This window comes from Paroedura picta, chromosome 1 (genome assembly GCF_049243985.1).
Source record: "Paroedura picta isolate Pp20150507F chromosome 1, Ppicta_v3.0, whole genome shotgun sequence".
Taxonomy (NCBI): Eukaryota; Metazoa; Chordata; class Lepidosauria; order Squamata; family Gekkonidae; genus Paroedura; species Paroedura picta.
In genome coordinates this window covers 123,871,825-123,896,296 of record NC_135369.1, presented here as the reverse complement: position 1 = coordinate 123,896,296, position 24,472 = coordinate 123,871,825, and the positions used below count along the sequence as shown (strand labels likewise).

General features: G+C 41.7%; 1 protein-coding gene across 1 annotated transcript in view; it reads left to right on the top strand.

The window, feature by feature from the left end:
- The window catches only part of AFG1L (AFG1 like ATPase), an 84,944-nt gene extending 71,909 nt beyond the window's left edge, over positions 1-13,035 (top strand). Inside the window, exons 11-13 of the mRNA XM_077302647.1 lie at positions 3,363-3,503; positions 6,995-7,108; positions 9,251-13,035. Coding sequence (XP_077158762.1) covers positions 3,363-3,503; positions 6,995-7,108; positions 9,251-9,385 — 390 coding nt within the window. The 3' untranslated portion in view covers positions 9,386-13,035. The remainder of the gene's footprint in view (positions 1-3,362; positions 3,504-6,994; positions 7,109-9,250) is intronic.
- The last annotated feature ends 11,437 nt before the right edge of the window (positions 13,036-24,472 follow it).

Here is a 24,472-nt window from a genome sequence, read left to right as displayed (position 1 = left end):
ACAAATCTTGCAAAAATCACAGTTAGTAGTGGATCAGGCGTGTGTCATAAGGTCATAGACTTTCTTAAACAACTACTGCACAAGATTCTGCTGATGGCATCTTCATCTCATGAGCTGTATAATGTATTCAGTCTGTTCTGACATGCATCTTCTGTAAGCAATGCTCCAGGTTTCTCTGAAACGAGTATATGTATCTTGTTAGAAGAGCCTTTTTTGGCGCAGAGTGGTAAAGCAGCTGTCTGAAAGCTTTGCCCATGAGGCTGGGAGTTCAATCCCAGCAGCTGGCTCAAGGTGGACTCAACCTTCCATCCTTCCGAGGTCGGTAAAATGAGTACCCAGCCTGCTGGGGGGTAAACAGTAATGTCTGGGGAAGGCACTGGCAAACCACCCCGTATTGAGTCTGCCATGAAAACGCTAGAGGGTGTCACCCCAAGGGTCAGACATGACTCGGTGCTTGCACAGGGGATACCTTTACCTTTATCTTGTTAGAAGATGGACACAATTCGGATCTGTGTACCTATGGTCTTCCTGTTGTCTTAAGCAAACTATGCCAGGCACATAGTGTTCCATACTGTGTACATATAGTAGTAGTTTCTTCTTCATGTAAAACAACAAGAATGCAGTGTGTTCTGTGCACACAAAGCTGTTGAACTGGAATTGATGTATAACTCTTTTGGGCAGCTGGCATGTTTTTCACCTAATTGATCTCTATTTCAGGAATTATTTGTGAAGTAGGGACACTGAAATGACAGCAACTCTGCAGGGCTGTTTCAGATTGAGGAAAATGGCAGTGGTGGGATTAATTAATCTCTCCCTACTACCATCCCAATACAGATCAGAGGCCCACACACTTACTATTTGAAAAGAAAAAAAATTGGGAGTTCTGGTGACAACTCCACACCTTGTTGAGACTAAGGAAGCTAATAATAGGCAGATTATTGGGTGGGCAAGAACGGCTCTGTGGCCCTTTCTTGCATGCCCAGGGAAATGCTGTTCACCACTTTGGGGTTGAGAGGAAATTTCCTCCAGGACAGACTGGTCAGGGATTCCTGTTTTCTTGGGGGGTGGGCATCATCTGGGCATGGAAGTGGGGTCACTGTGGGTGGGCAGGTAGTGATGAGTTTCCTGCATTCTGCATGGGGTTGGACTCCATGATTCTATGATTCCTGGTCCTATAAATGTTTTTTCAGTAATGGCCCATTGTGGTCAATTGACTATAGACCATTGGATATGGACTGTAAACCACTGGATACAGTACATCAATATATCCTAGAGTATGAAGATATTTTTTATCTTCTCCTTTAAAATTCTATGTGAAGACAATGATCCTAGACAAGGAACATTATTAAAAATCCCACTGCTACTACCCTACTCAGCATCGTTTGAAGCCTTCATCCAGGCTTTCCTCTGACTTAAGTGGTTCTTCTTGTGGAAGATACGCTTAAGATGGCGGAAGGCTCTTGAACTGGAGCAAAACTTCAAACTTGGATTAATGAAGGAGTAGGATTTGGACCATTATCTGCTAGAATCAAAAACAAAGTATTCTCATGAGGTAGCCAAAGTATTTGAGTTTCATCTTCAGGATCTGGCCTTCTAAGGAGCAGTCAGGGCTGATCTCCTCTAGGACTGACCAGTTTGTTCGCCTTGTTCGCCTTGCAGTCCATGGGACTCGCAAGAGTCTTCTCCAGCACCAGAGTTCAAAAGCCTCAATTCTTTGACGCTCGGCCTTCCTTATGGTCCAACTTTCGCAGCCATACATTGTAATTGGGACTACCATAGCCTTGATTAAATGCACTTTTGTTGGCAGGGTGATGTCTCTGCTTTTTAGGATGCTGTCTAGATTTGCCATAGCTTTCCTCCCCAGGAGCAAGCGTCTTTTAATTTCTTTGCTGCAGTCCCCATCCGCAGTGATCTTGGAGCCCAATGGACAAGTTCAAAAGGAAAACTGGGATATAAAAAGCAATTATTCTATATGTTGTAACTGCTATTTAGCTGCTGTTGTAACTGGAACTTCTGTTAAATTAATTGTGTGTTAGATTGGATGTATTCAAGAACACATCATCCAGAGACTACATTTCATTCTAGCTTATAGAATGCATGATCTCTTCTCAGCCATAATAAAGCAATAGTTGGAGCTTCAATCAATCATGTGATTAGCTTTAGGTATACATTATCTTCTAATTAAAACTCTTTGCCTTGTAATATATTTATATACTTATTAGAACAATCCATTTATTTTTGCTACTGTGTCATTTTGGGGAAATATATATTTGATTTCAGAGTTCAGTAAAGTACAGAGGCATGCTGTATATCGGCGGTCCCCAACCTTTTTCATGCTGGGGACCGGGTGGGGGGGAGAGGAAGGCTCGGGGACTAGGGGGGGGAGAGGCATGGGCGCAGGCATGCCGTTGCCCACAAACAAGCAGGCATGCCTCCCTCTCCCGGCACGGCGCTCGCTACACCAGGAGCCTGCTGTGGGGGGGAGTTGCCGGCATACCGGCAGATGCCGGTACCAGGCCTGGGCCCGGTGGTTGGAGAACACCACTGTATATGACTCGGGTTAGATTGTATCAGTAATTAAATGATATATCAACAATTATAGCAACAAGAAAAGAAAAAAATACATCAAATGATTAAGGACAATAAAAGTTTCTATCAGAATAAGCAAGGTTTATGCAACAAAGAACCCCTCTGTAAATTTCCATATACCTTTTCAAGCTGAGTAATAATTTTTAGAAAATCTTCTAACATAGCAAAAAAAAAAGACGATGTGTTGTGTTGTTCATATGCCAGAAAGATTTTATCTATAAAAAATTTCACAGCTGGAGAGATCAACAGGAGAACCATCTAAAAAGTGAAAGACTGAGGATAGAATTTTGTATCATGATTCCATTTTTTCCTTAACTATGTCTCTCCACAGTATTATGTTTACTTTATATATATAACCTATTGGGAAATTATCAGGAAATATTAAAATCTTCATGCTGTTACCCTCACATTATTGAGACCAACCACAAGTGATTTGTTGTGCCTGCATGCCTCCTCTGCCTTAAACCACCTCCTGTCTCTCCCCCACCCAGTTCTTCTTGAGCCTGCCTGTTAAGGCAGGTGGTGATGTCACTTCTGGGGTGTGTGGTCAGGAGGTGTGGCCAGATGACATCACTTCCAGGGCTCCTTAAAGTCTGAAAATTGTTTCAGGGGCTCCTCCATGGTCAAAAAATTGAAAAAGGCTGCCTTAGAAAATTAATTTCTTGATAACTCAAACTTAATTAGTTTCTAGTACATCATTCGCATTTTAAACGGTGGTGTGGTTCCTGTCTTTTAATTTTCTGGTTCATCACGTTTCCCATTTTCTGTTTCAGCCACTTGGTGCCAGTGATTATTTGGAAATAGCCACACATTTTGACTTGGTCTTTATTCGTCATATTCCTCTGCTTACAATGGCACAAAGGACTCAAGCTCGGCGCTTTATTACTCTGATTGATACATTTTATGACAAAAAGGTAAGCATCTTACTTGTAGATTCTTACAGGCTTGATGGATTTAAACTATTCTACAGCACTGCTACCAAAAGAAGATTTCTATATTTTCTAATGTTCTAGGTCATTTTATTTTGTTTTTCATCCCTTTTTTCCTGCTGCATTTTGAAAACCTGCTACCACGTGTGGTGAACAAATCACAGAACAAGTTAACTATATTTACACAGAAAAGTCACTGAATTTGCAGCTTTATAAGTAGACACTTCAAGTGGTGTACCATAATTGCAAAGAGATTGAAATATGTCTCTAGGTCAAATCTACTTCCCTAAAGCATTGAATTTGGGGACAGATTAAATGGACTCAAGGCATCTCAATAATACTGCTATAGCGCTGAATTGTTATATTTATTTAGCTCTGTGGCACTCAACTTAGAACATTAAACAAACAAATGAACACCTAAGAAAATGGTGTGGCAAAAAGGTGCATTGAAATGGCCCCTGTGGGGCAGCCGAACAGACCCCAAGCTGATTGTGCGGAGAGTTTGCTCTCTGCATGATCTGCTGTTTGGTGGGGCTGCTGGGCTGCCCAGCCTATGAGCTCTGAAGGATCAGCTGTTTGGCAAGAAGCCATTTTAGCCTGACATTTGGCTTCTCACCACTTTTAAACGGGAAGAAGTTAAATGAACCGGTTTGTTTCAGAGGGTTGGATGTTTGGGAACACCCCGAACCAGAATTTTCCAGTGCCCACCCTTATCCCACACCATTTCCCCCCTGCAAAAGTAACCTTTGAGCTCAACTGTCAAGTCTTTATCATGATAGATGAGGAACTTTTCATAGGCTTAAGAATAACTATGTTGAAATCCTCAAACTGCAGCTATCATCAAGATGTGTTTCTGTTCTGATTATAGCTTTTATCTTCCTTTGTACAGCGCTGGAATGCACTAACTCCAGAAATGATTGCCAGTCAAGATCTTTTCACAGTGCACCAACCTGTGAAGTGTTAATGGCTTTGTCCCTAAGTGATATTAATTTTTGAAAAAACAGCCGCTGTTCTGTAGTCCAGGTTGTGCGACCTCTAATGAAATAGTAATGATGAATGCACCACTTAACTTAGATTTGCAAAGGTTTTCCAATCATGGAAGCAAAATCAGCAATATTAAAACAACTTTTTAAAAAGCTCTTTGTATTTAAGCTGATGTTTTAAAAAGCAATGGAAGACATTAAGTTTCACCCAATGTGTGATTATAGGTACACACTTAAATATTCATGCAATCAGGAAATATCGATTGAGAGTAAAACCTTTCTCAAGAATGTCCTGGCAAAAATTTCCACAAAAAAACTCTAATTCAGCAAGATCCTTGGGGGCCACTTTCACAGTAATTTTTAAGCTCTTCAAATGCTTTGAGGTTACCCATCTGCTGTGATGGGTCCTGGTGAATTTGTTCAAGATAGTATGTCCTCAATGTTCTAACAACACTATTTTATCAGTGGAAACATAATGATTTTCCCCCACGTCATCCTAATTTATGCATTGTAATTATGATTGTTTTGTCATTGTATTAGAGTTGTGTGCCCTGTTGGCCATGACCTTGCTAGGGATGAATGCTATAAAATTGCCCTTTATTTTGTAAAGGTTTTTAGAAGTTGTATTGTTCTGCCTCTGACCAGATTGTTTCCCATTCTATATCACTGAAATTTAGACATACTTATGCAATACTCCAGCAAGACCTCCTGTCTACCACAGCCACTGTCTTATTGTTCTGTGAAACATTTTGCTTTTTTTGGTGTCGTTTTTAAAAATCCCACCAACCTCCACAAGCACCATATTGTTAAAGGAAGTATCAGGCCGATACTAGACCAGACAGTTTACAGACCTCTTTTAGTTCCCTCCCCACCCCAAGATGGAATCCCAAGATGGAAACAAGAAGTTGGATCCAAAGTACCATGAACAAAGCAGCATTCACAAGATGGTACTTTCCCACATATACTCTCCTACTGATGCCCCTTGAAATTTTGTTGCTGGGAGGCTGGGAACCCTACAAATATTATGAACATCTGAAGTGTGAGGGAAGAAAAATAAGCAAAAATCACCCTCCATCATTGGAAGTATCCTTCCATTAGTATTAGCAGAACAGTATAGTTGGATTCAACACAATGTAGGCACCAAAACGTACAATGCAGTCCTTGTGTCCTTCAAAACTAATGGCCGTTTCAAAACCAGTGACAAGGGTGTAACTCTGCCTAGGGTTCAGTGCTGGTTACAGGATTGTTGCCTTTTGCTTCATGCCTACAGGCAACTCTCCTTATTCTTCTTGTCTTTAATAACCCTGAGAGCAGCAGCCCCCAACCTTTTTAAGGCTGGGGACTGCTAGCAGGGGTGGAAGGGAGAGGGCGGCCCAGTGCTACTGCTCTTGCACAGTGCTTTCATGCATGCACGTTTGCGCCCGCCGGGGGCGCAAATGTGCATGTGTGACAGTTCTGTGCAAATGCGCATGTGTGAAGCAGTCATGCATGCGTGTTTGCATCCGCCAGCGGATGCAAACGCACCTGTGTGGAGTTCCGCACAAGTGCGTTTGCATCCGCTGGCATGCCAGCGGCCATGCCTCCCTCGATGGGGGTTGCCAACCACTGCCTTAGAGCAGTAGTCCCCAACCTTCTTATCACCGGGGTCCAGTCAACACTTGACAGCAGCCAGGGAGGAGGACGAGGAGGAGCTGCGGCACAGTAACAACTAATTCACGGACCGGTACCAGGCCCCGGACTGAGAGTTGGGAACAGCTGCCTTAGAGGACTCTAATTGTACTCTTCTAACTTCCGCTTTCTTTCTAGAGAAAAGTGATCACTGCCCCTTCATCCTTGGTCAAAACCTTTCACCTGTATCTGCAGAAGCTTTCTAGGAGATTCCATTAATTTATGACCAGAATCTTCTGTAACTTTTCCATCTATCTATGCCAGGGAAGGTGGCAGGAAGCCAAGCACATGTTCCATGCAGGCCCTGCTGCTCTCCCCTGGAAGCTAGGCCAAGTGGCCGCATTCTGCCCCCTCCCTGCTCTTACTGGCCTACACGCCAGGAGACCTGAGCAGGGCTCAGAGCCCCCAGCCCATTTTTAAAATGGGTTTCACTACTAGTGAAAAATATAAATATGCATACATATCCTATATGTATGTTCACACTTTTAAAAAATGATGGCTAACTATTTTGAGTTTGAGAGTATTTTCTTTTAAAGGACTGAAAAAAGACACCCAGCTCCTGACTGAATTGCATATTTCCAGTTAGGGTACTAAAGTTTGTGTTTGTTTGAATAAATGAGTTATTAGCTGATGGTTGAATAGAATCCACATATTTATAGTGTATGTACATACATTCAGGAAAATCAGAAACAATTCTAGCTGTTGTCTATACCAGCCACTCTTATATTTGACATAATAATATTCTTTGGTGATTTCTTTTTAAAAATGGATCCCACAAAGATCTAGCATGAGCATATAAGCAGTAACCGTTTCCCTGTGTTTCAGGTACGCATCATTTGTTCTGCATCAGCACCACTTCAAAGCATATTTCTTCAAGAACACCATGATAGTGGCCAGGACGAAAGTAGAATACTGATGGATGATTTGGGGTTGAGCCAGGTAACCACTATGAATATTAGGGCCTTTGTTGCAAAAGGGTATAATTGGCTTTTTTCAGAGTATTGGCACTATTGTAAAAAATAAAACCAAAAAAAGCAAGCATTTAATGGGTCATTTTCTTGCTTTCTGGCAGGATCAACATAGCACCTTTAATGCTATTCTAATTTAACAAAATACTATTCATAAATTATTAGTGAAAAGGTAGGTGAGTCACAATCAATTTAGTACAATTCCAAGGATACTTCACACCTTTATTGTGCATAGGTTTCTAGTATACTAATGGCTTGGATTCATCCTATGTACTGGAATAGAGTTACACCACATAAAGAGCAATTTCCTGCTTTCCACCTCTTACTGTGGTTTTATATAATCTACAAAATAGTGCTCTCATAGGGCAGTGGATCCCCAGGTACACCGAGGGAGGGGAGGTCAAGTGGAACTGCAATGAGAGGAGAGAATTGGCAAAAATTGCTCCCCACTCTTGCACAAACAGAAGTGGAAGCTATGTTTCAAGCCAATGTCAGACTAGTGCTTAATGCAAATGATTCTGGTTCAGTGGACAACACAAGGTGGTAGGTTTGTACATTACAGGTCTTTTATTCAGTTATTAGTTAGTAAAATGCAGAGCTGGTAGAAGTGACCCTTTTGCTCTGGATTCATACACTATCGTGCTAATGCAAGAGAGTCTGCAAGAAAGTGCAAGAGAGTCTGCCATTTTTTGCAAGCTGTTTACTGGAGTTTATTTAGTAAAAGTAGTACTCTTTAATTAAGTTAGGCCAAGGTATATCTTTTGAAGAAAGATGCAACTGCTTGTAACTATAAAACAGTTTTTGCTTTGTTGTCTTTTGTTTCTGATCTCTTTGTATATGCTGTTAAATCACTGTATGTTTGGTAAACCCTTTTGCTCTCCTAAAACATGCCATTAATTTCTTGATAAAATGTTGAGGAAACCATCATGTTTTTAGATGCAAGCTAACATAAATTTCAAATGCCTACGAAATCTATACTGTCCACGCCAAACATTTCTATTCCATGTTGGTCTTTCTGGGATGCGGAATGGAAAATATGTTTGTAGTGAAAGGAAAATAGTTTTATGAATCCTTGCTCCCAAGTGAGTCATTTCTTTTATCATAAAGTACATTAAATGCAAGTGAGAATACTCATGTTGTACAACAATTTTGCACAAAATGATGAAGCTCACAAATGGATTGTTGAAGATGGGACTGAATGTGCCATACCAATGTCCATTGGTATTTTGTCTCCATAAAAATCAGAAGTATTATGCAAATACCTAATAATTAGTAGCAACCTTCCCACCAACTCTGAACAAAAGATGTGGTGGTTGTTATAGTTATGCCAAGCCTACTTGTCCAGTAGGAAGACTGAACAATTTGTGTAGATAATACTGTTTTGTGGCACAGAGATGAGTCACCCAAAACAACCATCACATATGTGGGCTAGAACACATGTGCTGTTCAATTTATAAAATGTTGTTAAATAGTAAAAATCATCACACAAAGCATACCCTCTTCCCAGTTTCAGATTTAGTATTTTTAAACAATAAGGGACAGCTCTAAACAAAGATTGTTGTGTGATTGGCAGCTACCTAAGAGCAAATATCACACAAAATTACCTGAGAGACTAAAAAGAGAAAGACCATTCAGAGAGCAATGCCCAGTTGCACAGAGACTCATTAGCAACCACCCTGGCCCTTTTAATATCTGAAAACATTGTTTTTGCTGTTTCAAAAAGGCAAGATTGTTGATGAAAGCAGGGGAAGAGATTGTGAACTATACACAATCTGGATGGGTATCTGCGTGCCTCAGATCACAGTATCTGTAAACGAAGGTCTTCATTTATTAAAACTGTGTTGGTCCTTGGGGGAAAACTCCAAAACAATATAATGTAATTTTTTATAAGAACAATCCAAATATCATAAAAAAGTAAGTGCAGCTTTTGGGTTCTCTGAGATCTCATGACCTGGCTGGGTGCTAAATACAAAAAGGGAGGGGTGGGTAGGAAAAGATGTTTCAGGGCCTGTTGGAAAAGCCCTAAAGTCGCCCTCAAACTTTGTAGAAAAATTTTCCTAGTTCTTTGTATCACTTTGTACATCTTTTGATGGTTTCTTTTGTGTCTCTCTAGGATTCTGCTAAAGCACTCTCTATGTTTACAGGAGAAGAGGAGATTTTTGCTTTTCAGCGTACCATCTCCCGACTCACCGAAATGCAGACCGAACAGTACTGGAAGGCAGGGGACAGGAACAATAACCCACTGTAGCTTAAAAGGATACATTGTCAATAAACAACACACAAAGATAAATAGAGATCATAACTAAGAAATGTTCTAGCTCAGTCAGAGAATATTTTTAATAACTGCATCAATTGTACTTCAGTATTAAAAATACAAAAATTTGGGAAATAAAGGTGAAGGGCTTGCTAGCTAGGACGCTTGACTGGAGGACAGTTTTATTCCTTTTTATAAGAAATTCTTTTTTCCAACCTAACAGAAGTCTTTATTGAAACAGAATTAAATATTTTCACTCTGTGAACTGAATACAGAAAGGGACAGAATGCACACTGTCCCTCCATCTGCAGCCTATGCAAAACTACCGCTTTTACAAACCAAGGACTCAAGCCTAGAAGTTTAAAAGCACATTTATCTATCTTTTGTTGTTTTGCTTAAGCTAGGCATGAGGTGTAAATTTGCAGGTTCCGTTAGTTCCCTTTGACTTATTCCAGGTTTGTTCTTCCAGTACCCACAAAAGTTTCAGAACATCCATCCCCAATTGCATGTCGTTGTAACTGATGTCTCTAAAGTATTTTCGTGCCTTTCTGAGTATAATTCTTTTAAGAATCTGTACTGTGTCAGTACAAAGAGCCCGATTTCTTTAATAGCTGAATGTATTTGCTATATGTATATGTATATATATATATATATGTATATATTTAATGTAATTAAGTGAATGCCTAGAAAGCACAAGAAAGATAGTGTTTGACGTGAACTGCCACTGTGTACTGTAAAGACAGACATCTTATGCAGGGGAGTCTTAAAATACGTGGGTTGAATTTGTACCTTTATTCAGAACTGAATCTCAGCAGACCCTGAAGAAGATCTCGCTCTCACATACATATATATATGTAGGCATGTCAAAGACCTTCTGTGAATTCACAAAACAATCACACACAGTTATATTTTGTAACAAACTATCAGCCAGCTCTAATTCAGTGGTCCTGGTACATTGAGTGGCAACATCATTCATAGTCTTTATACTGTGGGCTCCCAACAGAAGAGGAGAAAGCAACACAATGCTAGAAGAATCATGAGAACTTTGCCACACGGGCAGACATGCATATAATTGCCCATAATTCTTATTCAAAATGGCCACAGCAATGATGATACAGGCAACAATCCTATGATGTTCGTTTGAAATATGCTATACTCACCAAGTAGAAAGCACAACCTGCAAACTATCGAAGCAGAAGGCCAGCAATTGATTTCCAGCCTGCACTCCCTGTATTTACTTATTTATTTTTAAATGTCTCTATCCTACTTTATTATTATTATTATTAATTTGATTTTTAAATTGCCTCTTTCCCATAGGGCTCAAGGTGGTTTAAAACATGTTAAAATACAAAGGTATATATTTTATTTATTTCATTAATGTTTTAAAAATTAAGTCACTAAAATAACAAATTTCTGCCTGGTAACTAATATTAACTAATTTGCTATCTACCTCCATATTCCCCATACTTCTCCTATCATTTATTATTTGGATAGGGCAGGACCTTTCGTGGTATGGATGAAAAAGGAGTGAGGGAGAACTGCAAGGATCTCCTTGAACTCAAGACAGTGCCCAATAAGCAACCAAGTTACAAAGGTTATAGACTTTGATGTGAGCCCCACCCCCCCCAAGACCTTTCGGACAGAGGCAGCATATAAATTTAAATGTTAATTAATTAAAATATAAAATTTACCAATTTAAAAATATTCAGACTTACAACATACAGGAGTCTCTGCAAGTGGGCTTTACATGCCTTCCTAAATATAGCAAGGTAAGGTGGACCTATCATGGAAAAGACCCATGATCTGACTATGGCTGTACCCACAGTCCTAAGGGAGGCCATCTTAAGAAGAAGTCTGTCTGAAGAGCATAAGTGGCACAAAGTGTTGGATCCCCAGCAGTACAAACTTGGTCTGAAACTACCCCTTTTTCCTGGCAAACCAGCAGAAAGGACTGACCTACTAGTTAGAACATTGAATTCATAGTTCAGTGGGTATTAAGACATTGGTTAGGAGTGCAGACTTCTAATCTGGTGAGCCAGGTTCGATTCTGCACTCCCCCACAAGCAGCCAGCTGGATGACCTTGGACCAAGCAGTGATATCAGGGCTCTCTCAGCCTCGCCCACCTCACAGGGTGTCTGTTGTGGGGAGAGGAAAGGGAAGGCGACTGTAAGCTGCTTTGAGCCTCCTTCGGGTAGAGAAAAGCGGCATATAAGAACCAACTCTTCTTCTTCTACAATGCAAACAATGCAGTAACACTTGGGAGAAGTCCATATGCATAACAAAGAATGAAAGGGAGTTCATAGGAAGCAGGTTCTGCTTCATAGTTCACTACTGTGGGAAACAGGAACAAGATTGTTCAAGAAGTGCAACAGGAGAAGTGACCACTCAAAAGCATAGGGTCTTTTTGTGACAGAATAGGCCTGTTTTTGCTTTGCAAACCATGTTCTGCTTCACCCATCCCCTTTTCCAACTGGTAGCCAACTCCAGGAGGGCAAAAGCTGGAGGTAATTGGTTTCCAATTCAGCAAATCAGAAGTAATAAATGGCGCATGCAGTAATGCAACTCCTCCAGCAGTTAATGCATCTCTGAGTGGCATCTCAAGATTTCTATGTAAGCTATGGATTTGTTCAGACTTTGGAGTCAACACCTGAGCCAATTGTTGACAGAATCTGAACAGTTACAGAGAGAGAGCCAGACTCTTCTGTCTCTGGCTCATCACAAGAGCAGAGTGAATTCTGGAAACCTGGAGTGTTGAATCCTGCAAAGGTAGATCCTGAACAAGATCCCAATATCTGATCCTTATTTAGAGGAGGCTTGGAGAGGGGACTGATGGACAAGGGAGAGGTGCACTCAAAGACAAAGGTGGTGTTGGGTCAACGCTTGACGCCAGTGAGTATGGTGAGGCAGAGACTGGACATGCATTTTGACTGGATACCTCCCTATGTAGGAGAAAGCAAAGGGGCCATGGGTGTCACTGACAATCCTGATCGCTGGGGTGATTGCTAATGTAATGAGCCAAACAACCTCCTTCCAAATCTAATCTAAGGTAAACTCAGTTCGCCAGGTCAGAAGCCGCCTCTCTTAACCACTACACCAAACTGGCTCTCAGTAAGGTATATCTAGTGGTGAATGGAGGAGAGGTTCCTGTTGGATGAAATCTATAGGAAACCCTATATCCCTTTGCCTCTTCATTGTCATGTTGGGTTAACCAGAGTTCTCATCACTCACATTTCCGGCTCCTGTTTGGGGCTTATATAATGTGCAGGTAGTGTTGTGGTTAAGAATCAGTTGGAATCCTGTCTCCTGCTACAGCTGTGGGGCAGAGTTCAAGGGGTGCTCTCTGTGTGTGTCCTTCAGTTTCCACCTCCTCTTTGACATGTATAATGTTATGCCATTAGAGCTGGAGCGTGCTGTGGGCAAAGATACTTTCCTCCAAGCTACCCTTCTTATTTGCTCTTGTGCTGGCAGGGCTGAACCACCTGTGCTGTTGCACTGATGGGAATGTCCTACCCATATAAATATCTGCATCAGCATGGATTGTGTCACACGGGGCTCTGCAGTTACTGACTCACTTGGGAGGAAAACCAATCGTGGATTAATCCTGACCAGACCCTTGATAACAAAAATATATATTTTTAATGAATGAATTTGTATTTGGCTTCAGTGTGTGTATGTGAGGTGGATATTCTGAAATGGTCTTAAGGTTTCTATTTCTATTGAGAACACTAAACGAATGGAAGATCAGGGTGTAAACTGGTCCCAGTACATAGTGTTATTATGTAAAAAAATTAGAAATACCAGATTTTGTACTGAGTAATGTGGATAACATTACCTGCATTTCTTCGCAAATAAGATGGTTGCACTTTTAATTCACCTTGCCATTTCTATACTTTTAAATAACATTAAATGCATTATCCAAATGTCTGATCCTGGAGTCACCCAGGCTCCCCACCCCCAATGTACAAGAGGAAGTTTCTGTGGCTCCAAAAACCCTGAACCCGGACCTTGTTGACAAGGAGGCCACTCTCCTGGGCTGCTTCTTTATCTGGGGCCCTGGGGCGAAGAGGAGCATGAAGGGGCCGATGGCCATCCATCAGAGGCCCCCACCCACAGTGACCGTTGTGGGACAGACATGGAGGTAAACAGGGTGTGACCTAACAGCTTCAGGGATTGGAACTCCAGCAAGGCTGGCTGCAGGGCACAAGTTACAAGGACTGCCAACAGCTAGCACACCACAGGGCAGGAAGGACAGTCTGGGGGAGGCCATGCCACTGACTTCTGGCCTGTCCTCCATCCCAGGATTCTTGCAGCAATCCTGACATCCACCAGGGACAGGTCGGGTGACAGCAACCGCCCCAGCAAAGGGAGGCTGACCAACACTGACAGGGCTGAGCAACCGGGGGAGGAGAAGGGTCTCCTTTATTACAGCGGTTCTGAAGCATCACTGATAATACATGGATCTGTATCCTTGTCTCCTTTAGCTAGTTGCTTCATTAATTCATATTTTTCAGTATCCAGTCCTATTCATTCATAAGGAACATTAATATAAGACCTGAGAATGTATAGCTGCTACAAAAGGCCAAGCCATACTGGTTTTTTTGTGGGGAGAGGCCATTTAATCATTTCTACAATTACTGTGATTGCAAATATGGAAGAATTAGGTAGGGAAACACCTGTAACTAAATTGTACATGCAAGATTTATGGCAGACATTGTGCAGAATAAAATGTAATTATTTTCACAAAAACCAGTAGTGGAAAAAATGCTATCTTTTAATAGGAAAGCAAGTTATATATCCTTATTACATTGTTTTAAAGTATCTTTTAAAATGCTATGGTTTATTATATTTTGGTAATAAACTAGGCTTAGATAGAATGGAATTGGGTGTACAATCTATCTGTAGTGACAATCCCAGATAAATATATTTGCCAAAAAAATATAATTGTTGCAAACATTCGTATCAACCGAACACTGCTGCTATTATATCAGTGATATAATATGAACACTATTTGGGTACTTATTTTGAAATAAGTACCCAAGTAGTGTTCATATTATATCACTGATACATTAATGTTTTATTACACTTTGCAGTAAAATAATGGATAGGTGGAGCAGTCAGTGTAATTCTGTTGACATCAAAATAAATCAGTGGGAGTGGCTTGCAAATGTAATCTTGTTGATATGATCTCATCTTCCTTAATAGTTACTAACTTACAGTGTAAATATATAGATAAAGCAGGGTACTCGGAGTTGCAGAGGATATCTCATTTCACCTACCCCACTATTTCATCTTTCCTTTCCCTAAAAGCATCCAAAACCTTTTCCTGCCTCCTCTCCAACCTATCATTATCTGCCCTCCCACCCCACTCCGGTCTTCAGCTTTTGTTTCTTCCTTGGCCTAGGCAACTTCTACTTGAGAAAACCATAACCCAGTTGTGTAGTGCCTGCCACCAGGCCCAGTTGTTCAGTGGACCTACAAGTTCCTGTGGGGACATCCAGCATAGTCTGGTGTCCATCTTCCCAAACTATTTCCTCTTTCACTCCTCCTGGCAACTCCCATAGACTTAATATCTTCTGTTTCCTTATCTTCTTCCCATCATCCAAGCATCCTACCTTTTATCTTCCCCCCATCTTCAGGTGTATTTATTTATTTTATATTTCTCCTTTCTCTCAAATGGGGAACCTGTGATGACCAGATGTTTTCTCAGCTCTCCACCCCTTCCAGGCACACTTTCCAGTAGCAGTGACTGAGTTGACTTTAATTATAAAGTCAGTTGTGAGTGATCAGTAAAGCAATGTTAACAAATAACTGCTGGATTATATGATGCTATTGTAGAGGAAACCTGGGGAGGCAGAATAGAAATCTCAGATGATTTCTGTTACTTCCAGCATCTTTTTCCTGGGGTGATTCATTCCAATGCCTTCCTTTCACAACACACAAAAATTAAGATATTGTCTCTTCGGTAGAGTGCTGAATGCTTAGTGATTTGGTGGATAAGACGAGGAATGTAACAAGATATCATGCCATGTAAATAGTGAATGGTACTTCCAATGACATACCAGCCATCTGATTGGCCCTGCCTAACAGTCACGTACCATCTATAAAACATACCAATTTTCTCTTAATAGCTGACATTTTGTCTGTTTCACAGTTTTGTTCCATAATAGTTCCCACTCCTCTATTAGAATAGTACGATTCAAGTTCATCATCCATTTCACCACACAGTGTCATACTTTAATAAAAGTTTGTTCAATTGACCCTTTAAATGTGGGTTCGCCTGAAATATCTTTTCAAAGTCAGTTAGAACTGACCCAGATTGCAATTGAAACTCAGACTTAAAACTGGAGATAACTTGATGACTGTTATGTTATAACTGTTATGTCTGTGGGCATTTGGACACTGATGCAAATGAGGGTTTCTACTAACCAAGGAACTAACCAATCAAAGGAACCTGATCACTTGGTTTGGACTCCACCCCAGAGAGACCGGGTCCAGCCATTTCTGTGCTTGCTGTGGCGCCTTACGCCACAAGGGCCGCTGATTGGTCATGGCATCGGCACTAACTGCCAACCAATCACAAGTACACCATGGCCACCGTGCCAAAGTTCGAGCCCTTCCTAGGGGATGATGCCGAGGACTGGGAGTCCTATGCTGCCAGATTAGAGTGCTTCTTCGAAGCCAACAACATCATTGATCCTGCAAAGAAGCGCAGCACACTCCTCGGCATATGTGGAAAGGCAGTACCTCCGTACCTACTTTGATTAGGCTGTCATGGGTTTCTATCTTCCCTGTAGCTGCCAGGATCTCCTTATACCTAAAACAGCCCAGCCTGCTTTTTTGTCTTTTATCAAAGTACGCCTCAATAGATGATTTCAGCAGTGATATACTCGATCTAAGTCTCTGTTTGTATTTTTCCCAAATGAAAAATAAATTCTTGGCCCTAAAATTCAAAGCAGTCCTTTTAATTTTGTCAATAGGCCATATAAGATTGTGTAATACATTACCTAGACTTGTTTTTTCAAAACTCATGTAGAAGAAGAAGAAGAAGAAGAAGAGTCGGTTCTTATATGTCGTTTTTCCCTACCCGAAGGAGGCTCAAAGTGGCTTACAGTCGCCTTCCCTTTCCTCTCCCCACAACAGACACCCTGTGGGGTGGGTGAGGCTGAGAGAGAGCTGATATCACTGCTCGGTCAGAACAGTTTTATCAGTGCCGTGATGAGCCCAAGGTCACCCAGCTGGCTGCATGTCGGGGAGCGCGGAATCAAACCAAGCTTGCCAGATTAGAAGTCCGCACTCCTAACCACTACACCAAACTGTACTAAGGGAACATAACCCAATTTGTGATCCAAGTGAGCGCTGCTGCAGTTTTAAGTTTGGGACATTCTGTCCATCTCTTGTCTTATCATCTTGTAGAGTTCTGAAAAGCACTCTAGCTATTATTCCAGATAAATTTATTCAAGGTATCTCTAATAAATCCTGGTGACTTTTCCTAGGCTTTTGTTTGTGCTTCTGTATTCCTACCAATGTGCTGAATAATGGACCTGTGATATAACTTAAGTAATCTATTACCAGCAGATGCAGTGTTGCCAGGTTGGTCAGACCAGCCAGCAGAGACCGGGGGGGGGGGGGAGAGAGAATTTACCAGACAGGGCCAGCAGAGAAGTGGGGAGAGAGAGAGAGAGAGAGAGAGAGAGAGAGAATTTACCTGATAGTAAATGTGATATAGCACATCACAGACATTGGGTGTGACACTCTGACTTATGGGCAAAACCACTATGATAGAATTAGCTTCTTACCATAGAGTTTAGCCCCAAAACCTGAGCATTCCATTCCCCGCAACGTCATTGACATACCAACATTGCTTCCAGATGATGTAGAGACATCACAATTATTTCCTGGTTGTTCCCTCCCTGTGTCTGGTAAGTTCCTCCAGTTTCTTAGAGTCTTAAAATAGGAAGAGGCTCCAAACTAGGGGATCCCCTTAACCCAACTGGGGAATGGCAACCCTAAGCCACTGTAGGCTGTAGATATACCATTGAAGTTAATAGGAATAAAATGTTTACATACGGTTCTCTGCAGCAAGTCATATTCTACATCAGTGGTCCCCAACCACCGGGCCACGGCCCAGTGCTGCGGTTCCCTCTCCCCAATTAGCTTGCGGCCCAGCAAGCTTCTTTCTGCGGGGGGGGGAGGGAAGCGCAGCCACATCACGCGTCTGGTGCAAATGCGCATGAACATTTGCGCAGGGGTGCCGCGCATCGGCCTCTCCCCCACCGGTCCGCAACCCCAAAAATGTTGCGGACCACTGTTCTACATCATTAAAACTAAAATATAGCCCCCCCCGACCAATTAAATGCTTGCCAACTTTTCCTAGCACAAAGAGTGATTTAAAGATCAGGGCATAAACTGTGGAATTGTGCATTTAATATTGCCAGAGTACTTAGATTGTGAGGAGCTAGGTACATGAGATATTCTGTCCTTTTTTATTTTCGCAGTTTGCATTGTCTGCAAATATGGGCCTGAGATTATCCACTTCACGAGGCATACCAGAACCGGACAATAGCACAATAATATCCAACCCCTTGGAGAAGGCCTAATCCCCTTTCCACCAGTTTTCTTTTCATTGGTTTTATACACCATGTTCCTATGAAAGTATACTCAGGAGTCAGCTACAGGCACACAAAGAATCCCAAAGAGGCCTGGTATACTAACAGCTGACTAGTAAGATATGGTGTATCAATTTTCCCATTATGACTTTGGTTATAGAACTGGGTTGCCAGGATTTCTACTGGCAGTTGAACTTTTACAAAACTTAGAATATGGCTGAACTCTTGGGAAATTCTGGGTCCATTCCACAAGACTTTAATGTAGCAGAAGGCTTGCAAATTGTAAACGCTACTAATTTGCAGTTCCGCAAGACGTCACACACAATCTGACACACTCCTGCAATAGTTCTGCGAAAAGTGATTCGTTGTAGCACTTCTAGGGAAATCAGGAAAAGTGGATTCACCCTCCGAAAAGCGCTACACTCTTGCAAACAATCTGCAACACTAGTGAAGACCTGTGTGTTCCCATTGTTGCGGTTCCAACAAAGTCCCTCCCCCTGGCTCTCTCCTCTGAACTTCTGGTGAACCGATCGCCATTTTTTTTTCCTCGGAGCGAGCGGAGAGCAACAAACCAGCGAGGCTTCATTCACCCAGCGAGGCTTCTCCGGCTACAGTCCCTCCACAGAAGTGCTTTAAAGCTCCCCTAAGTCCCCAAGCACAACACAGCCCCGTTTGCAAGTTTCCTTTATTTTCAGCAGAAAATCGCGCCCATGCGGGGGGGGGTATTTTTTTTTCACTCGGGAGATCATGGTAACGATGACTCGCCAGCTCACAAGCCAGCTAGATGGGTCTCTACGTTAGGAAGAATCAAGGCATATTCGTTGCAACGTGTGTTTTTCTTTTTTTTTAAAAACCTGTGCTTAAAGGCAAAGGGGCTTTTTCGGAGCATGGTAACAACCGCCCATTGGCTGCTCATTTGATTGACAGCCAGGGGCAGGACAAAGCACGGAAAAAATCGCTTCCTTTCTAGCGATTTTTGCTGAGACCGGAAACCTGTGGGAAACAATTGAAACGCAACTGGATTCCACTACAAATGCAGGTATGCGTAACGCCGAGATTGCACTTTTTAAAATCGCATTTCCGCTTTGTGGAACCAATTGGCAACATTGGTCCTTGTGCAGAAACTCCACTGGTGTTCACCTTTATTTGAGTAATTGTAGGATTGATTTAAGAAAGGTTAATGAGACTTTAAAACAAATGTTGGTCCTCACCAGAATTAAAAGCTACAGCTGTAACAAGGGCAAGGCAAGTGAGGTTCTTGTCTTGGGTACATAAAGCTGAGGTGAGAAAAATTATGTCATGAATAATGTAAACAGGCTCTTATTGCTTTTGTTATTTATATATTCACTATTTAAACAAATTACTATGCCACAAGTACAAAATTAGTTGGTTATGACTCTGTTAAAAGTCAAACAGCCTTGTATCTGTTATCTTATTACATAAAAAGTAAAGGTAAAGGTATCCCCTGTGCAGGCACCGAGTTATGTCTGACCCTTGGGGTGACGCCCTCTAGCGTTTTCATGGCAGACTCAATACGGGGTGGTTTGCTAGTGCCTTCCCCAGTCATTACTGTTTACCCCCCAGCAAGCTGGGTACTCATTTCACCGACCTCGGAAGGATGGAATGCTGAGTCAACCTTGAGCTGGCTGCTGGGATTGAACTCCCAGTCTCATGGGCAGAGCTTCAGACTGCATATCTGATCCCTTACCACTCTGTGCCACAAGAGGCTCTCTTAATACAATAGTTTACGTTTAAAAACTCACAAGATTTTGACATTGCCTTTGATTTGCTCCAACCTCTTTAACGTTTCCTAAGACAGAACATTTTAATATTTAACATATAACCTAAACTTTGTTGTTGTTATGTGCGTGTCCGACCCATCGCGACCCCATGGACAATGATCCTCCAGGCCTTCCTGTCCTCTACCATTCCCCGGAGTCCATTTAAGTTTGCACCTACTGCTTCAGTGACTCCATCCAGCCACCTCATTCTCTGTCGTCCCCTTCTTCTTTTGCCCTCGATCGCTCCCAGCATTAGGCTCTTCTCTAGGGAGTCCTTCCTTCTCATGAGGTGGCCAAAGTATTTGAGTTTCATCTTCAGGATCTGGCCTTCTAAAGAGCAGTCAGGGTTGATCTCCTCTAGGACTGACCGGTTTGTTCGCCTTGCAGTCCAAGGGACTCGCAAGAGTCTTCTCCAGCACCAGAGTTCAAAAGCCTCAATTCTCTGATGCTCCAACTTTCGCAGCCATACATTGCAACTGGGAAGACCATAGCCTTGACTAAACACACTTTTGTTGGCAGGGTGATGTCTCTGCTTTTTAGGATGCTGTCTAGATTTGCCATAGCTTTCCTCCCCAGGAGCAAGCGTCTTTTAATTTCTTTGCTGCAGTCCCCATCTGCAGTGATCTTGGAGCCCAGGAAAATAAAATCTGTCACTATCTCCATTTCTTCCCCATCTATTTGCCATGAATTGAGAGGGCCGGATGCCATGATCTTTGTTTTCTTGATGTTGAGTTTCAAGCCAACTTTTCACTCTCCTCCTTCACCCGCATCAACAGGCTCTTTAGTTCCTCTTCACTTTCTGCCATTAGAGTGGTATCATCTGCATATCTGAGGTTGTTGATATTTCTCCCTGCAATCTTGATCCCAATTTGTGACTCCTCTAATCCCGCATTTCTCATGATGTGCTCTGCATACAAGTTAAATAGGCAAGGCGACAGTATACAGCCTTGCCGAACTCCTTTCTCAATTTTGAACCAGTCAGTGATTCCATGTTCAGTTCTCACTGTTGCTTCTTGACCTGCATATAAATTTCTCAAGAGACAAATAAGATGCTCTGGTATTCCCATCTCTTTAAGAACTTGCCACAATTTGTTGTGCTCCACACAATCAAAGGCTTTAGCATAGTCAATGAAGCAGAAGTAGACATTCTTCTGGTACTCCCTAGCTTTCTCCATGATCCAGCGTATGTTGGCAATTTGATCTCTAGTTCCTCTGCCTCTTCGAAATCCTGCCTGTACGTCTGGAAGTTCTCGGTCCACATATTGCTGGAGCCTAGCTTGTAGGATTTTGAGCATAACTTTGCTAGCATGAGAAATTAGTGCAATGGTGCGGTAGTTTGGACATTTTTTGGCATTGCCCTTCTTTGGGATTGGAATGTAAACTGACCTTTTCCAATCCTGTGGCCATTGTTGAGTTTTCCAAATTTGCTGGCATATTGAGTGTAGCACTTTTACTGCATCGTCCTTTAAGATTTTGAATAGTTCAACTGGAATGCTGTCACCACCACTAGCTTTATTATTGCTCAGACTTCCTAAGGCCCATTTGACTTCACATTCCAGGATGTCTGGCTCCAGGTCAGTAACTACCCCACTGTGGTCATCAGGGATGTTAAGCTCGCTCTTGTATAGTTGTTCTGTATAATTTTGCCACCTTTGTTTAATCTCTTCTGCTTCTGTGAGGTCCCTACCATTTTGGTCCCTTATCATACCCAACTTTGCATGAAATGTTCTCTTCATATCTCCAATTTTCTTGAAAAGATCTCTGGTCCTCCCCATTCTATTGTTTTCTTCTATTTGTTTGCACTGTTCATTTAAGAAGGCATTCTTATCTCTTCTAGCTTTTCTCTGGAATTCTGCATTCAGTTGGGTGTATCTTTCTCTTTCTCCCTTGCCTTTCACTTCCCTTCTCTCCTTAGCTATTTGTAAAGCTTCCTCAGACAGCCATTTTGATTTCTTGCATTTCTTTTTCTTTGGGATGGATTTAGTTGCTACCTCTTGTACAATGTTGCGAACCTCCGTCCATAGTTCTTCAGGCACTCTGTCTATCAGATCTAATTCCTTAAATCTATTTGTCACCTCTACTGTGTATTCGTCGGGGATATGATTTAGTTCATACCTGAGTGGCCTAGTGCTTTTCCCTACTTTCTTCAATTTAAGCCTAAATTTTGCAACAAGAAGCTCATGATCTGAACCACAATCAGCTCCTGGTCTTGTTTTTATTGACTGGATAGAACTTGTCCATCTTTGGCTGCAGAGCACATAGTCAATCTGATTTCTGTGTTGACCGTCTGGTGATGTCCATGTGTAGAGTCGTCTCTTGGGTTGTTGGAAAAGAGTGTTTGCTATGACCATTGTATTCTCTTGACAAAATTCTACCAGCCTGTGCCCTGCTTCATTTTGTACTCCAAGGCCAAACTTGCCTGTTATCCCGGTTATCTTTTGGCTTCCTACTTTAGCATTCCAATCCCCCATGTTGATAAGCACATCATTTTTTGGCGTTGCTTCTAGAAGGTGTTGTAGGGCTTCATAGAACTGATCAACTTCATCCTCTTCAGCAGCAGTGGTTGGGGCATAGACCTGGATCACTGTGATGTTGAATGGTTTGCCTTGGATTCGAACTGAGATCATTCTGTCATTTTGGGGATTGTATCCCAAGACTGCTTTTCCTAGTCTCTTATTGATTATGAAGGCTACTCCATTTCTTCTGCGAGATTCTTGTCCACAGTAGTATACCTGATGGTCATCTGAATTAAATTCACCCATTCCTGTCCATTTTAGTTCACTGATTCCTAAAATGTCGCTGTTCAGTCTTGTCATTTCTTGTCATAACCTAAACTAGTGTCCCTGATTTCCCCAAGGGCAAGATTTGAGTCTAGTAACACCTTAAAGACCATCAAGAATTCCAAAGCATACGTTTTCAAGAATCAAAACTCTCTTGTCAGATATATGGCAAAGGGAGTTAACCTCTCAAAAACATACATCTTAAAAATCCTGTTCTTTTAAGGTGTTATTTGACTCCACTTTTGCTCTTCCACCACAGATCAATATGGCTGCCCTCCTGGAACTAATTTCCTCAAGCCTCTTTAGAGCCCATGGTGTGAGGAGAAGAGAGAGCTTTTATCAAGGCAAGTGTTCAATTGAAGAAGGATCTGAAGCTCCCCCAGTTCCCTAACAAGATACAGTGTTATGATCTGAGTTTCCAGGGTTTAGGAAATCTGTGAATTGATTTCTCATGGCTTTTAAAACTTCATATTCCGGCTGTGGGAATCACTGATTTGAATTCTGGCTGCAACAAACTCTATTTGCAATGTCCACAGCTAGATGGTGACTTATACTATATGTATTATGTTCTTTCTACAAGGCAAATAGAAGCTTTTTTTTAGGGGGGGTTGTGTGTCTGATTGAATTCATGAAAAAGTGCATGAGGAATTATTAATCCGAAATACTATGGCTCCAGGTGGCGGGGGGGGGGGGGGGGATAGGCAGCTATGTAGAGATAAAAACCGTGAGAGATCTATTTTCTGCCCTCCCTCTATCACATACAGTTAAGTTATATATATTTAATTTCAACATAAGTACAATTTGCCAGGTGCCCCCAGATGTCCCTCCAAAAGTGGAACAACCTGGTCACCTTAAGTTAAGTCCTCAGTGAGACATTAATGCTGTATCTGGCCTATACCATTTAAGAATTATTAATTTAATGATTCATTGTCCATGTCCATAAAAATGTTCCTCAAATACAAAATCATAGACAGATGCATAGACAGATGTATATAGCCATAATTGAACAAAAGTAATTTAGATACTTGAATGCTCTGATGAAAAGTAGGCACTAGCACCCTTTTTCTCATAGTTTAGTTTTTTTATTATTACAATCCAAGATCAGCAATCAAGAATATCAACATAATACACATTGGATGCATAAGATAGATACTACTTACATAGAGTTTACAGTAAGTACTACTAAAATTATTAAAATACTGGACCATGTTCTTCTGCCTTGTTATACATGCCAGAGTGCAGAATATTCCTACCATAAAGGTAGGAATTGAAACAGTCAGCAAGAAGAGAAGTATAAAAATAATTTGACCCACCTAGATATTTGAAAAGACTTAGAGTAATGTACATATTCCAAATGTCCTAGTAAAATTGGCAACGTAAGAGGATAGGTTTGATTGATTCTACCATTCTAGACTGACCTGGGCAGAGACAGTATTTACTGTACAGACATATCTGTGAACCATATATAAGCTGAAGGAACCACCTTGCGCAGAAAAGCTTTCCATGCATATGGTATATGAGAGCCCCCTTTTATAAAGAAGAATATAAATCCCTTAAAGCAGGGGTAGTCAACCTGTGGTCCTCCAGATGTGCATGGACTTCAATTCCCATGAACCCCTGCCAGCAAACGCTGGCAGGGGCTCATGGGAATTGAAGTCCATGCACATCTGGAGGACCACAGGTTTACTACCCCTGCCTTAAAGAAATAAAATAAATAAATAATTGAATGTGTTCAACTTTAAGCAACTACAAGGAAATTGGCAGTACTGTGATCAGTTCTCCCCGATCACAACCCTCTGACCTCAGTTGTGGAGGAAGAGGGTTACCCACTGAAGAGCAGTCCCTCAGATCCCTGTGTCAACGAGGCAGTGAGCAAGAAGCTCATGGTCTACCATGTCAAATGCTGCTGTGAG